This window comes from Malurus melanocephalus, unplaced genomic scaffold (assembly GCF_030028575.1).
Source record: "Malurus melanocephalus ecotype Western Australia unplaced genomic scaffold, MMel_1.1 scaffold_191, whole genome shotgun sequence".
In the NCBI taxonomy this organism is placed as follows: domain Eukaryota; kingdom Metazoa; phylum Chordata; class Aves; order Passeriformes; family Maluridae; genus Malurus; species Malurus melanocephalus.
This window is the reverse complement of record NW_026623423.1, coordinates 1,149,800-1,163,946: the sequence shown is the minus strand read 5'-3', so window position 1 is coordinate 1,163,946 and position 14,147 is coordinate 1,149,800. Positions and strand designations below refer to the sequence as shown.

General features: G+C 42.3%; 1 protein-coding gene across 4 annotated transcripts in view; it reads left to right on the top strand.

Moving 5' to 3' along the window:
• NRG1 (neuregulin 1) overlaps nucleotides 1-14,147 on the top strand; it is a 168,617-nt gene that overhangs the window by 38,934 nt on the left and 115,536 nt on the right. For 2 of the 4 annotated variants that reach the window (XM_057373269.1, XM_057373270.1), the window contains exons 4-5: nucleotides 6,321-6,371; nucleotides 9,236-9,286. The exons of the other annotated variants lie outside the window; for them this stretch is intronic. In XM_057373269.1, the coding sequence (XP_057229252.1) occupies nucleotides 6,321-6,371; nucleotides 9,236-9,286 (102 nt within the window). The remainder of the gene's footprint in view (nucleotides 1-6,320; nucleotides 6,372-9,235; nucleotides 9,287-14,147) is intronic. 4 annotated transcript variants of the gene reach the window in all.

The following is a 14,147-nucleotide window of genomic DNA, read 5'->3' as shown; positions in this document are numbered from 1 at the left end:
ATGCTACATGACTGCAAAACACTCCTGTTGCAGGGGGACAAGAGTTTGGTCTCAGTTGAAAATATTTGTGGGCAAGCCCTGTTATGTGCATCTATAACATATAGGTTAAAATCTGTCTAATTGTGTTATGAAATATAAGTTGTTAAAAACACAGACATGCATGCAAACTCCCTTGGATGTGGGGCAAATTTGAATCCAGTCTAAACCTGACAGCTGGTTCTTGTCTGTACAGATCTGAACTGGAAATTCAATGATATCTGAACTGGAACATCTCAGTGATATTTGATCATCTAGACTCAGGCATGGCAGCATTCATTGGCTGAATAAATCTATCATGCATATTTGGTTGCTACACATACATCTGAGCCTGTTCTGCTTACTATTGCTTATAAATTACCAATAAAATTGTTCACCATTTTCCTTCTAATGGTGGAATTTTCCACCTGGATTTGAGAAACAGCATGGGCAACATCTGGCGACTTAAGAGCAATAGATCCCTACTGCCTCAAAGGGCAACATCTGCCTTGCAAACAGGAATAGACCTCCTGCACGGGTGACCTCCTCACCCCTCCTTCCCCCACATTCCCTGACCTCTTCCCCTTGCTGGCTTAATGACAGATTTGGGATCCAAWCTCGGTAATGAGCCCTGAAGGGCAGTCTTTACTCAGGTCCTGTGTATCTGGGAGGTCTTGAAATATTCATAAGAAAGAAGGAGTTTAAAACTAAAGAAAGAAAATGAAACAGCAGACAAAAATCCAGCGCATTTAACTGTTTCTTGTTATTAGCTGTTAAAGAGCTTTTGGGGAAGGGCCCAGTGTAGCCCAGGAGCCACTGTAGAAAACTAAAGTGTGGGTATCTGAGAAGGCTGAATCTCTCAAAGTGAGGAGAAAGGTTGCTTTCTTCCACCTTTGGCAAATGCACCAGAGGGCCTGACTTTCTTATGGTCATACTGGTCTGCTCTGCCATGTGAACCATAACTTAAATTATGACCTTTAATTGAGTGACCTCACCTGGTCATGTTTATTATGTGTGCCCTGCTGTCTGCAGACTAGATCCTTTCCCTTTGTGATAGGTACTTTAAGAGTGAGCGCTTTATTTCCCCTCAAAGATTAATGCTTCTCAATATCTAAAAAAAARTCCTGTTTTGAATTCCCTAAAATTTTGTCAAACTAGCAATATTTTAGTTGACCTTTTTTTTTTTCTGGTGTATGTCACAAAAGAGCACTCCAGGGCCAGACCAAAGGTCTCTCTATCATGGTGTCTTGTTTTTAACATCAACTAACAATAGACATTAGGAAAAAAAAAAAAAAACCTAATGAAGAGCAGGGCAAATGTGTTGGGGCTTTTCCCCAAGAAGTGGAAAAGCCACACATTTTCCACTCGGGTCACATGTTGGAAAGTTGCTGATTTCAACTCCCTGTTCCAGGCATAGAATAATTAGTATCTCTCAATAAAAAGGTTGTAAAACATTTTTTGTTGTTTTCAGCGAGCCTTAATTATTCCTGATCTGATTCTCAGAAGTGGTAAACTGTTATGTCTAGAACAGTAATATTCAGTGCAATAGTAACTCCTGTCCGTCTTACAGTTACTGTTATTATAAACCTTGTTGCTACTTGMAACTGCCAAATTTGCTCTTCTACTAGCTTTTGCTACACATAAACACAAACAGACACCACACACAAACTATTAACCTACACAGACTTTTAAATTTTCTCAGTTTTACTGGAAGACATATAAAGCCTTATCTATGGAGTCATGTGTGTGGATTAAAAACATAACAAATGTAAAAATAGTTACACAAACACAGTTTTTACCAGTCTAATAGCAAGCGATAGGAGCTATTCTGTTCTCTTTTAAATTTATAATGAATACAACTTGCCCACAGGATAKGAGCAGCCTTCTTATTTTCATTCACTCATACTCATGTATGCTCCCCTAAGAAAGATTGTAATTGAGGTCAGAGTAAAGGCATGAAATTCTCCTGGTATTGTATAAATAGTGCTCAAGTTTACTAATGCAATAGAAAATAGTTAYTTGTTACTTTACTCTGGCAAAATTCTTGTGGTGCATTTTCTCATCAGCTTAGGACCTTTCTATGCTTAATAAATAGCACTGACAGAGTACTTCACAGCCAAAGCTTTCCACTTGCTCACAAAACCCCTTATTTAGACAACTAGCTAAGTGATATTTTTTAATAAAGAGTCAAGCATGCTCTAGCTGCATGTGGTGTCATTCTTTTCCATTAAAACCTGTTGACTTGATTTGTTTGCCTCTCTGAGGATGTTTGCTTTGCCCRGCATGTTTCAGGATACAAAAGGGTGGATTCATGCAGAGGTATTTCAAAATCCAGAAGTCTACAATGCTGGTGAACTGCTGGGGTTGTGTGAGCACTATTCCTTCATGTCTGTGGAAAGAGAGTTGATGCAATTTGACTCATTAGTGTGGATGGCTGAGACAGGTTTGCCTGAATTGATGGGTACAAGAAGGACTCAGGTRATCTGTTAATGTGTCTCAGTTGTAGACAGAGGTGAGCCTTGGTGAATTCATTAGCTACAAAGTCWGTGGCCTGTGCAAGCTTCTGGGCTTGTATCCATGGCACTTGCAGTAGTAGTAACAGCTCCAAGTTGTACAGTAACCAGTAAGTATCTGATATTCATAATTCATTTAATTTTAATTCGCTCATCCTCTTCTGGAGACAGACAGTAGTTTAGCTTCAGGAAGATGCCTGAGAAATAATTAAATAAAAACACCTAATATCTAGCAYTTGTAGAGCATGGGACCAACTACAAAATACTTCAGATGCAAAAAGAGGCCCTTCTTCTGTCCAAGACTTGATCAAAGAAGGGTATCTCTTCTCTCTAGCATAATTGGAGGCAACGTGGGCCATGGTTTGTTTTGAACCAGCTGGYATAATGGGTCAGATTCTCAGCTGGAGCAAATCAGAATGCCTRGACCAGTGTCACTGATTCGCTCCTAGAAAGAACCGTGGCCATCACTCAATTTGGTATTGCATTCCCCCTTTTCTTGCCATTTTACTTACTTGGATTAAGGGCAGTGTTCKTTTAATCTGATTCAGATTAGTAGTTTCTTGGAGGAAAAGGGTATGGTATAGTAGTTYTAAAAAACAGACGTTAGTTTAGCTGTTGGATCACCCTGTGTCTTTGACCACTTATGCCTGCGTGCCTCTGAGACCTCTGACTATGGTCTTACCAACCTTCTTCACAACTGCTGCCTGCTCTGCTGTCTGTCAACCGAGTGGCAGAGGTCTGATTCTCCCCTTTCCTCAAGGTGTATGTTAGCTTGTGTCATTGTTTGTATAATTCTGATTATATCACCTGAATAGCACAATGAAAAAGGTGCAAAACTTACATTGCTGCCAGAAAGTACACCTCAGGATGATAAAAAGCTTGTTCGCAGCTCTAACCACCTACAATCTCATGGTGTCTGAATACTCCTTAAAGCCCAGGTTGTCCTTGTCAGAGTTCTCCAAGCCACCACCTTCAAGGTCTGAACCAAAACTTATGTGATCAACCAAATCCCTTCATTTTGCTCAAGCAGACTTTTTTGTGTTAGGCCTTTGACAAATTAACTGGAAAAAACTGAGTGGGGGAGAAAAGGCTGTGGGGGGCATGCACAGGGCTGTTCACAACAGCAGCTGTAAAGCCCTTAAATATTTGGTTATCCTGGAGAAAAGGTTCTTGCTGAGGAGGAGAAGAGCCTCCTGCCTCCCTCAGAGCCMTACAGCAGAGCTTGTTGCCCACTCACAGTTGTGTCCTCTCAGCAGCCCAAACAAAGCTCCCTGTCTGGAAGGATGGATCAACATATCAAGGCCAGCAAAGTTGGTGGGGTTGCCAGGAGTTCTGTGTGAGTTGAAGGAGCTCTTCCCTATCATGTCAGAGTRAAAGGCAGAAGATACTGCTGGCCAGAGTACTAAGCTAATAGGACTGAGAGGCTGCAGGACCTGCTCTTTAAAGCRTCCCCAAACAAGAATTTCTCACTGATACTTCAATACTTTTACAATAAGAAAGCCCCAGCACAAACATACCCAGTTTTAGGAAACAGCACTTCACCAAGGCTTAATATTCCTAGAAGTGCCAAGGGACAGAACTGGTTTTAGCCTCTGAGGTGGCTGCTCCTCATGGGGACCTAAATGTGATGATGAAGACAGGCTGCAGGCTGCCGCCACCATACCCTGGCAGAGTGCAGCAACAAAGGTACCATGATTGAAAAAACACTTCCAGCTCTTACAGCTCGGGCAAGTACTGACAGCCTGCTTTTTTGTTTGCTTCTTGTGTTCAGATAGCTTGTCACGTGGGTGTGTGCTGACCTTCTCAGGCAGTGTAAAAAGCCTTTCTTACCACTGTGGTGTACAGAGTGTRGTAAGCAATACACACAAATATTGTGTCTTCCAAATGTTAGCATCCCCTGTTAGTGCTGCCAACACCAATGTTACTAGTGGGGCTTGATAAAGTGTGACTTTGCCACTTGTTTTCCAAATGTATTTCTCAGCACGTTTCAGGTGTGGGAGGCTCTGACTGTATTTTCCACTGGCAGGGAAGCTTCCCGTCGGCGTTTGTACTAACACAGCTGGGCTGGGAAAGTGCCAGTAAGAAATGCTCCATCAAGATCAGCACAGGCACTAAATGGAACATGGTTTCTTTAATGGTGAAAGAAAAATTTGCTCCAGTTGTGCCAGATGCTGAGCTATGCAGCTGTCAGACCTGTTCCATCTCTTGATGTGACTAAGAAAGGTTAATTGCTCAGACAGCRCAGCTGCGCAATAGCAAACTGCTGTTATACCCAAAATACTGAAAGCTGCCTGGCTACAGGCCACTGTGTTCCAAGACCTAATGCAAAGGTTTTGACCTTAAAAATCTTACTTATGATACTCGCTTTCATGCCACGCACCGCTGGCTGCCAAGGAAATGCCGCATAACACTTTCCCTCCCATTAGGGAGATGAAACTGGGATGTACTAACTAGGCAAATACTGTATTTGCCAAAGAAAGCTGGACCAAGATGGAARAAAAAATTAGGAAAGAGAAGCAAGCAAGTAAGAAGTTAAAGTTCAGAGACAATGTTAAAATTGAACAAGAGGGATGTTGAAGGAAACACAGTTGGACTAGTTTTGTCTCTGGTCAAGTTTCTGTGAACTCTGGAGACAGTGAGCAGAGAACCACTGGAATCCATATTCACTAAAAAGAATAAAAACATTCCTGAGTTTCCTCTTCCTAAATCTCTTATGAAGCTTTTTTTTCTAAATTCTATTTGTTTGACYTACTAGAGGATTCTTGGTGTGCCTTGAAGTTTCAGGGCAAGACTCTTTTCTTGGCATTCAGGRCCTCTGTCCAGCTGTAGAGTCAAAACTTGTGCAGCTGCATTGAAATGCACCACTTAAAGTCTGAAATCTGTTTTGAGAACTTGGGGAAGYCCAAGATTGTTGACAAATACATCTGAAGAGCGATTTGTTCACACCTGAGAAATTGCACACAGTTGTGGCTTGYGCATACAGCAGAGCACTCACAAATAAATGCTGTCATTGGAGCAAAGTCTCTGTGAAAATCTGTGAAGCCTAAACAAAGGTTTTCTACATTCTGCTATCTACCATGTGTGCATTTTGCATTAGCAAGGATCTGAACATGGCAGCAACATCCCCCTTAGCCATCAGCTGCTCCAACAAGTGATTGCGAGCAGTCCATGCCAGTGTRTAACAAGCAATAGCATGAGGAGATATACATAGGACCAGTATGGAAGAACAACTTTTCTCATCTCTTCAGCAGARCAACTGTTTGATTTCTATCACAGAGCCCCCAGCAGTCCATGAGGGACGGGGTTTGCATGTGTGACTTAGAAGATTTCCCTGAAGTGGCAAGTGACACCATTGGATGTACTCACCGGCAATTCAAGTGATATGAACAGGGACACATCTTTGCAAAATTTAACTGCCTAGAAGCATAAGGAGTGAATACTCACACTGACGTCTTCTAGAAACAGAGCCATCTGCATGATTTCTCCTGTTGCCACTGATCAGTTATTCCCAGAGGAAATGAGAGMTTGAACAACTGGCTTCTTTCAGAAGGAACAGGGTTTTTTCTTAGTTTTACTAGTAGGCACCATCATCTTTTGTTTTTTTCCCGAAAGGAAACTCAACTCAACTTTCACGAGTTGATGTCTGATTGAAGCCTCTGCCTACTGAAGCAGAATGTAACCTGGCTTCTTTGAATACATTTTCTTCTTTATCTTTTCCATTCTGGAGCTAAATGCTGTTAGAGGATCATCTGACACCGTATTATAACTTYTTGTGCCTCTTGTGTTTTCCAGAGAGTACCAGCAACATACCAGTATCAACAGAAGTGACAAAAACTTCTTCACGTAAGTTGAATTAACAGAGCCTTTCTATCTCTTTCTCTTCATTCTTATTGAAACTGCTTCTACAACTCTGAAACAGCTCCTCCTTAGCAGAGAACAATTCATCTGCATCCAGCRTCTCCATTTCTGCATACTTGAACTACTTCAGGGACCAAGAAATTAATGAAGAAGGCTCAAGCATACTTTTTGCTAAGCTGAGGCTGTATTGAGGAGGCTAATTGGGCCTACAGTTGTCAGGCTGCAACAGCCCAAGTGAGGAAGTGTTTGTGTTGTTAGGATCTATGTTTTAAAATAAAACTCTTACCTCCTTCTCCTATRAATCCTATCAGCTGCTTATGAGTTTGTTGATTGCATAGGCATGTTCATGCGTCCTCAGGAAAGTCTGTTGCCTAGCCTGCTGTGTTCCTGAGGGCTCCACATACAATTCCTGACAGCTCTGCAGGATCTGTGAGTGTAGACAGGTAACTCTCTGTCAGTAATGTAACCACTTCTGAAACTGTTTTGGCATACTAGGAACCTTCTGCAGGAGGTTTCCTTTCAGATGATGGAATTTGCTTCCAACATCCTGCCTGCAGTTACAGATTGCATGCTTCCAGAGTTACTCCTGGAACTGACCCCAGTGAGAAGCCACTTTCATTATTTAACTGTTAAGATTTAGTTAATATATGGCCACAATACAAGCTTTTGTCTGCTGCTGACTTCGGCTGTGWCAATTGTAGGTAAACGTGCATAAACTGAGCAGCCCAAGGATTTGTAAGATGCACATACTCTGCTTGCAAAGAGGCTGGGGTCCTGCTRGCTTTTTTGGGAAAGCTATGTCTGGCAGAGACAGGTTTTAGTGTGAAATGACAGTGTTTGTAGGCTAGATCAAGGAAAACAGTGTGATTGCCAAATTCTGCATTTAGCATGCCTGCAGCCTTTCCTTTGATGCATCTGTGTGTGTGGCGACCTACTTCTGAAATCTTGGCATTGCTGCCTGACAGAAGAGACATTGGATGTGCCCATATTCTTTCATGTTCTCAGTGGGGCCTGTCACTGGTGCTTCACTGTGTATATATGAGACCACATAGCTAATAGCGAGTGTCCTGTAACCATTGGAACCATTTTTGTTCAAAGAAGGTGGCACGCTGGCCACTGACTCCGCTGGGCTTGCCTTGCCTTCTCCCTTGTGCAGTAAGAATGTAGTCCCTGCACTTGGCTGCCTTCTTTCCCATGAACTAAAGTTCTTGTTCTTGAGTGGTCTCTTTCCCTGCTTGTGTCCCTTCAAGCRCCTGCTGTTACAGTACTGTCCTCCTCTTCATTGCTATTGTGCCGCTGTAGAGGAGGAAGCTGGGGTGTTCAAAAAGCTGGCTGCATTCCTGATGAATCTCTGCACTGCCAGATTTCATGCCAAGCAGCACATCACGCTATTKTCCTGCTGGACAGCAGAAAGCAGTACATTCAGGTCTTCTCATGGAGCCCTGAGGAAGTCTTTGATCTGTGGCCGGAGCAGAGACCTGCTTAGTCCCAAACCCAGCCAGGTGCTGTTTTTCACACTGTTCTATCCCAGCCCTGGGTCCATTTCTTTCTCTAACACKTCATGAGTTTCCTGGTGACCAGTAGTGCCTGGAGTTTGGGGCACTGCTGGTTTTTTTCCCAGGACTTGCAAATGAAAATAAGTAATTCATGTGTTCCTTCTTTAATTGAAGACAGAATGTTGTGAAATGCTGATGTTCAAGTCACCAGGATCTCGGTCTCTTGAAGTGTCACTACAGATACTTTTTGATGATAGGAGGACGTACAGACCAGTCTGAGCTTTTAAGTGTGGTTTTACTTTGCCTAAAACCAGACTTTATTAGGCAGCAGATGCATCTTTTCTGTGTGACATGACATGTTAAATGTTTCACTAAAGAGCATGCCGTATGACTGACCCRCTCCCTAGAATTCACAGGGTGGCTGTTAGCCACCTGTACTTCCTTGATCCCTCTCCACACTGGCACATCACATTGCCACTTAGGCAGAGTATTCTCTCTTCAAACTCTTCCTTCCAGCTGATTTCATGCCTTCTCTTGAATTCTTTATTCATGCATGACACCATATATGATTCTCTAGATAGYGAAAGCCTATGAAGCCACCCAAACACATGGCTCTTAATTGGTGTGTGGTTTCAGGTTCCTACAGGTCAGGACATTTAGACCTCACTTCAGGCTACCTGCTTCCTTTATAAAACTTGCTTAGTGCTTCCTTCATGCAATTTGTGCTGAGATCCATTTCCTTCCACTGTTCTACAAGATTATTTACCATTCTTTTTCCTTTCTTTGTAACCACTTTGGGGCCAGTGTTATGTCCCRTTTTGGGCTGGAATGTGTTCTGCTCTCCCTTCCATCTACAGCTCTCTGCAGAGGTGGTGACACTCCTGGAGCTTCCTCTCTTTCAAGTTGCTGAAGTCCTTAACTATAATTGTGAAAGGCCTGAATATCTTACTGCTCATTTGGAGTTATGTGAGAAGACAAGCTAGTGCTTCCTGGCCAGCATGTGGAGCTTCAAGACCTACTGCTTTCCACTTTCCTCTGATGCTGTCAGAAACAGCTGAAAATTTTACTCTGTCTTTGCCAGTTTTCTCCTGGCCTTTCCTCCCAGGACTGTAGAGCGTTTTTGCTGTAATTGATTATTCACAGTGCGCCTAGGACATGCTGAACCAACTTTGAAGTTCCTTGCTTTCTCAAGCTTATTTCACTTTTTTCTCTCCTGCTGGGTTTCTGACTACTGAGGGGAAAAAAAAAATAAAAAGAAACCTCTACTGGAGGAAGATGTTGAGGCTCCTCCAGTATAGTGCTGTATCTGTGGCTGTATTCTTACAACTTTATTGTTACTTCTGTGTGTTGCAGAACCCATGCTTAGGATACAAGCTTCAACAGAAGGAACAAACACTTCCTCCTGTAAGTACATACAAGTTGTTTAAATTATTTCTGGCAAGATCCACAAGTATATTTGTCCCTTCCTGGATCAGAAAAGAATGAGCTTCTGTCTAAACCTGCATTAMGAGGTCGAGAGTGACTGAGTAGGATTCCTGAACTATAGGTGCAATTGGTATTGTTATATACTGTTAGAATCCTCAGAGACATTCTTTTTGAGTATTGAGGTCTAAACACCTTCCTTCAGAAAGGTCAAATATACATTTGGGCAGGGCAAAGGAGGAGGAGACTGCTCCAGTGTTTCCTACCTGGAATTCTCTTCCCTGACTTCTCCAAAYAATGTATAGCTTCAAACATTGTCTCCTCTGCCTCCACAGCCCCTGGCCCTGGGGTAGCTGGAACACCCTCAGGTCCAGCCATCCCCACCTGGGCACATTTCCTTTCATCTGCATGCCAGCTGGTACATGTTAAAGTTCCTGGGGCTCTTTCTTCTGTGCCTCACTATCCTTGGGGAGATGAGTAAGGTGAGGACATCTTTTTGTGTGTCTCTCCTCAGCTGGGACAGAGAGACAGGAATGGCTCTTTCCTGGGAAAGAGAGGTGTCTCTCTGCTTGTCTCAGGAGCACAGTGGGAGCCACAGGAGTGCCAGTGGGGCAAGTGACTCTTCTTCCTCAGTAGTGATGTTTCCCAGGGAAACATGCATTACAGACATAATTCTGTACACCTTTTGCCCTTGAGAACAATTAGGAAGAGCCTTCCACCTTTTTGCTAGAACCAAATCCACCATCTATCAACCTGGTTTTGAGCAGTCTGGAAGGCTACTTCATACGATCAGAGTCAGTGGGGTTGTGGGAGGTAGCGTATTAACTTTCCCCTGAAGCAGAAAGTGTTGCCAGCTGCCAGGAATAGGATGGCARGTGAGATAGCCCAATGGTCCAATCCACCCAGACAGTTCTTGCTATAAAATGTGGTGTGTGCTTTATAACAAACTGTATGTGAATGCCCTTTACTCACATCTAGTAGCTACTGTAAGAACACCAGGAGGAAAGTTCAAAGCCATTTCTGTGGATTTTCCTAGACTTTCTTCTCAGCTATGTGTCTGATAATTTTTAAGTGTTTGYTGAAAGAATTACAGAAATTTGATAGGTTATTTAAAAAGCTTTCTGCCAGCAAGGTGAGAAGRGTTAGTTTTTGGCCTTCTTTTCCCCTTGATGCCTAGCCACAGARTAAGCAGGAATAATTCCTGGAGCAGTTTAAAACAGTAAATYSTCTCTGTTCTGTTCTCAGAAGCATTAATGTGTACTGGGATTAGTACTATTCAATTCACTAAAATAAGTAATAGAGGAGAGAGGGCAATATTGGATATTGCTGCCTGGGCTGGGTAGGAAAAGCAGGAGGGAGGCTGCTTTATTGCTAACAGATGTGAATGTCTACTCACACTACACAGCGATGAGGGAATTGAGTCCACACACTTATTCTAAAGTTCCTTAGGGTTTTTCTTTTCTGAATTTCAGGGGGACATGTCCATTTCACACTTGTCACTGTCAATCTTGTAACAGCCACAGGAGATAAAATTAACTGTTTCCTTCCACTTCTCAGACAATAGCAGATGTTTAGAGAAYATGCCAGCACTGTCACTGTTGGCCAGACACTGGGAAAGATCTGAAAACAGCAGAGTGTTTCAGTAGGTTCTCTCCCCCAGGGCTTTCACAAGAGAACAGATATGTGTCRTGCTTTGCTTCTTTTGGAGTTTCAGTGACAGATATTCAGAGAGRGAGAAGTTTAAAAAATATCCCATCTCTGTAAAACACTCCACAACTGACATCCCAAAACTGAAGATCCCTGTTCTTTTATGTTCTCATATTCCTACACTTATCAAAAATACACTCCATTTTGAGAGTGTGGAGCTCCATTCTTAAGTAAAGGAGAAAGAACACCCTGTGAYGCATTCTGAGTTTCACATAAAGGACTGGTGATCTGAGTGAGAGGTCAGTAGTCCAAGGAAGAAGGAAGGAGTTTCACAGTGTGAGACTTTGACACTGATGGTTAATGCTGCCCCTGACAGGTAAAAATACTTCCCACCTTCTTTTCCACGCCAGTCCAAGGATTGATTTATGTATATTTTGTACTGTGTAATCACAGAATCATAGAATTTGGGGTTRGAAAGGACCTTAAAGAACATCTAGTTCCAACCCCTTTGCCATGGAGAGGGACACCTTCCACTAGACCACATTGCTCCAAGCCCCGTCTTGCCTGGTCTTGCACCCAGCCAGGGATGGAGCATTCACAAGGTCTCTGGGCAAMCTRTGCYCGTGCCTYACCACTCCCACAGTACAGAATTTCTTCCTAACATCTAAYCTAAACCTACTCTTTTCCAGTTTAAAGCCATTTCCCCYTGTTTTATTGCTATATGCCCTAGGTTACAACTTTCATTGGAGCCCTGTGTGCTCCCTACGGAGGACTACAGAGGCCATTCCTGATCACATTAGAAAAATTTGGGGATGGAAGATGTTTTTCTACCCCTTGTTTCCCAGTACTGCCATACACTTAAATCAGTGCTATGTGACTCTGTGACTTTCTTCTTCTTAGGAGCTGGAGTGGAAAAACTATRTCTTAGACTTCACTCTAATGCCTTGTTATTAAGGATTCAGTCAACTATCTGTTCAAGACTAGAGAATGAAAATGTGGTCGTCTTTTTGCTCTCCTGGGACTTGTTAAAGGAATCTTGGCTTCTCACCCCAATAGCATACATTTGGCAGTTTTCCCTTTCCTTAGAAAATTGGTCCCAAAACTTACATTCTCATTTGTAAGTTACAACATACACGGAAAGAAATTCAAAAGCAATCAGGTTTCCTTGGCTAAAAGCATCAGCACTGCACACAGGCTTCTGGTGGAGGTATTGTGCAGGGACAYTTGTATGGTGCAAGAGGGAGGAGGGAATTGATGGAATGCAGGCTGTTTAGAATTACTACAGTTCCTGTTGTGTGGGAACCATCGCCTAGTGCAGTACGGGTTGTAGAGCAGGAATGATTCTTCACCTAAGCTTGCTGTATCTGCAGCCAACGTGAGTCCAGATACCCATGCTCTGAGATCTGAACTGGACCAAAGGCTGAGCATTTATAGCAGTAGGAAAGGAGGAAGTTGCACAGAGGCAGAGCCTGTGGGAGTATCTGTCAAATGGAAGCATTTGCTTAGCTGCACCTTGCAGCATTACCCACATACGTGYTTGTGCTGCCTACTAAGGGCTTCTCCCTAAAATATCTGTGGAGGCCCTTCTTCCAGCAAAAAGCCACATCGTCTGCATGTTTCAGATGTGAAACATCTGATTTGTGAACATGTGAAACAATGTGATTGTCTCGCACGGGGATTCTYGGTTCAGATTTGTCTACTTGCACAAGATGGGCTGGCACTGGATGTGCCTGGAGCATATTCTCTGCAGCATGCTTCCTCCTGACCACTATCTATCGTTGGTACAATGCCAAACTGGAGGCAAGAGTATGGATAAAGAACAGGTAGGAGTCTGTTCCCACCTTGCCAGTAGCTTCTTTTTCAGAGGAATGGAGAATGAGTTTCTCTTCTGGCTGTAGAGAGAGATCCAGTGTTGGTTATCTGCCCTATAGATAACTTTAAACTTGTTTTTCTACAGACTTTCATGATGGCCTCTGTAACCTGCACAGAATTTTTTAAAAGATTAATTGGCTAAGAAATGTGCCAGTTTGGACTGCTCATCTCTCCTCTCTGTAGTTTTTAATTTACAAGCTCCAAGYCTGGCACAGCAAGGCACTTTCCTAACACTTCACCTTCTCATCGTGAAATAAGAGATTCCAAAATGTATATTAAATTATGACCAGATACAGCACATAGAAAGGAAGCATGCAAAGACTTTTTGCCTGTTACATTTGCTCAAGTACAATAAGAACTGCTTTGATAAAAATGGTTCATGCTGAGCAATAAAATCTTATATGACATGATGTTAGGGTCATTAGTTTTCAGAATACTTTTAACAGGAACATTTTTGCATATACAAAGCAAGCAGCCTGGCCAATAAATCATCTGTATCCTAAAATATTAAAAAGCAAGTTAAGTTTCTGCTGAATTCTGCTTTCCTTTGTCTCCTGAAGTGAACCCAGTCCTTCTCCCTGTATTTATTTATGTTATACCTGACAGAAGTCAACTTTCAAACAACATTAATTTTCTAAGACTCATGCAAACATGAATCAGCACTTCTGGAAGACAGAGAGCTTGAACCCAATTACACAGTTTTTATGTGGCTTTTTCTTCTACCTTCAGGATACTTACCCAAACTTGAAAAGACCTTCTGATGTCGTTGGTATTTCAAGCAATTTTTTTTTTCAAGCAGTCTTAATTTGTATCAAGTCCTTAGACCACTTAAGTTACCCTGCAATCTGACTTCGGAGTTTTGGTTAGATTTCTTTCTTTTATTTTCTTAATGGTGCTCATGGGCAGGTACCAACCTACCAACAGGAGTGCACTTCTCTTTGATGTGTGGCAAAAACTAGTAGAAGCAAGGAAAGACAGATGGAGAGTCTTTCCTGCTTACTGAGGTCCAAGTGATTTACGGTTCCTTTAAGATACAGCATGASTTGATGATTAGGTATCTTGCAATATAGTGAAATATAGTGTATGTATTTTTTTCTGCATTCATTCAATTTACTCTGTTTTGTTTGGTTTCATTTTATTCTGAATCTGACAGATGTTAATTTCTAATACTCCCCCTACAACCTAGAGACAAAGAGGATAGAATGATTGAAAGTGCTGCCACACAGTGCAGGATCAGAGCAAAAACGGGGATAATGCCTAGCCACTGAACACATGTTCAGCTTCTTTTATCTCAAAAAAGTCTCTGTTGTTTTGTCATAAAATT